This window comes from Eimeria mitis, genomic scaffold (assembly GCF_000499745.2).
Source record: "Eimeria mitis Houghton genomic scaffold, Emh_scaff9276, whole genome shotgun sequence".
NCBI classification, from domain to species: Eukaryota; Apicomplexa; class Conoidasida; order Eucoccidiorida; family Eimeriidae; genus Eimeria; species Eimeria mitis.
This window is the reverse complement of record NW_013576835.1, coordinates 1,342-1,742: the sequence shown is the minus strand read 5'-3', so window position 1 is coordinate 1,742 and position 401 is coordinate 1,342. Positions and strand designations below refer to the sequence as shown.

Here is a 401-nt window from a genome sequence, read left to right as displayed (position 1 = left end):
TATATATATATATATATATATATATATATATTGTTGTTGTTGTTGCTGTTGTTGTGTGTTTGTTTGTTTCTTTTTCTCTGTCTCTTTCTGTTTCTTTTTATGTATCTTAATGCACCCTGAGCTTTCTTTTTCTTTTTTTTTTTCTTTTTTTTTCTTTTTTTTATTTTTTTTTTATTTTTTATTATATATATTATTATATTTATTGTTGTTGTTTTTGTTGTTGTTGTTAGTGTCTTTCGTTAGTTTTGTTTGTTCTTTTTCTGTCTCCTTTTCTCTTTCTTTTTTTTTTATTTATTTTTTCTCTGTCTCCTTTCTGTCTCTTTTTTCTTTTTTGCTGCTGCAGCAACCAAATACTGCAATGGATTTTATTACATTACAGCGACGCCAACCAGTGAGGTGCC

General features: G+C 25.9%; 1 protein-coding gene across 1 annotated transcript in view; it reads left to right on the top strand.

Moving 5' to 3' along the window:
• Nucleotides 1-358: 358 nt before the first annotated feature.
• The window catches only part of EMH_0096850 (uncharacterized protein), a gene marked incomplete at both ends in the record, with an annotated part of 619 nt that continues 576 nt past the window's right edge, over nt 359-401 (top strand). The window contains one exon of the mRNA XM_013502453.1: nt 359-401. Within this exon, the coding sequence (XP_013357907.1) occupies nt 359-401 (43 nt within the window).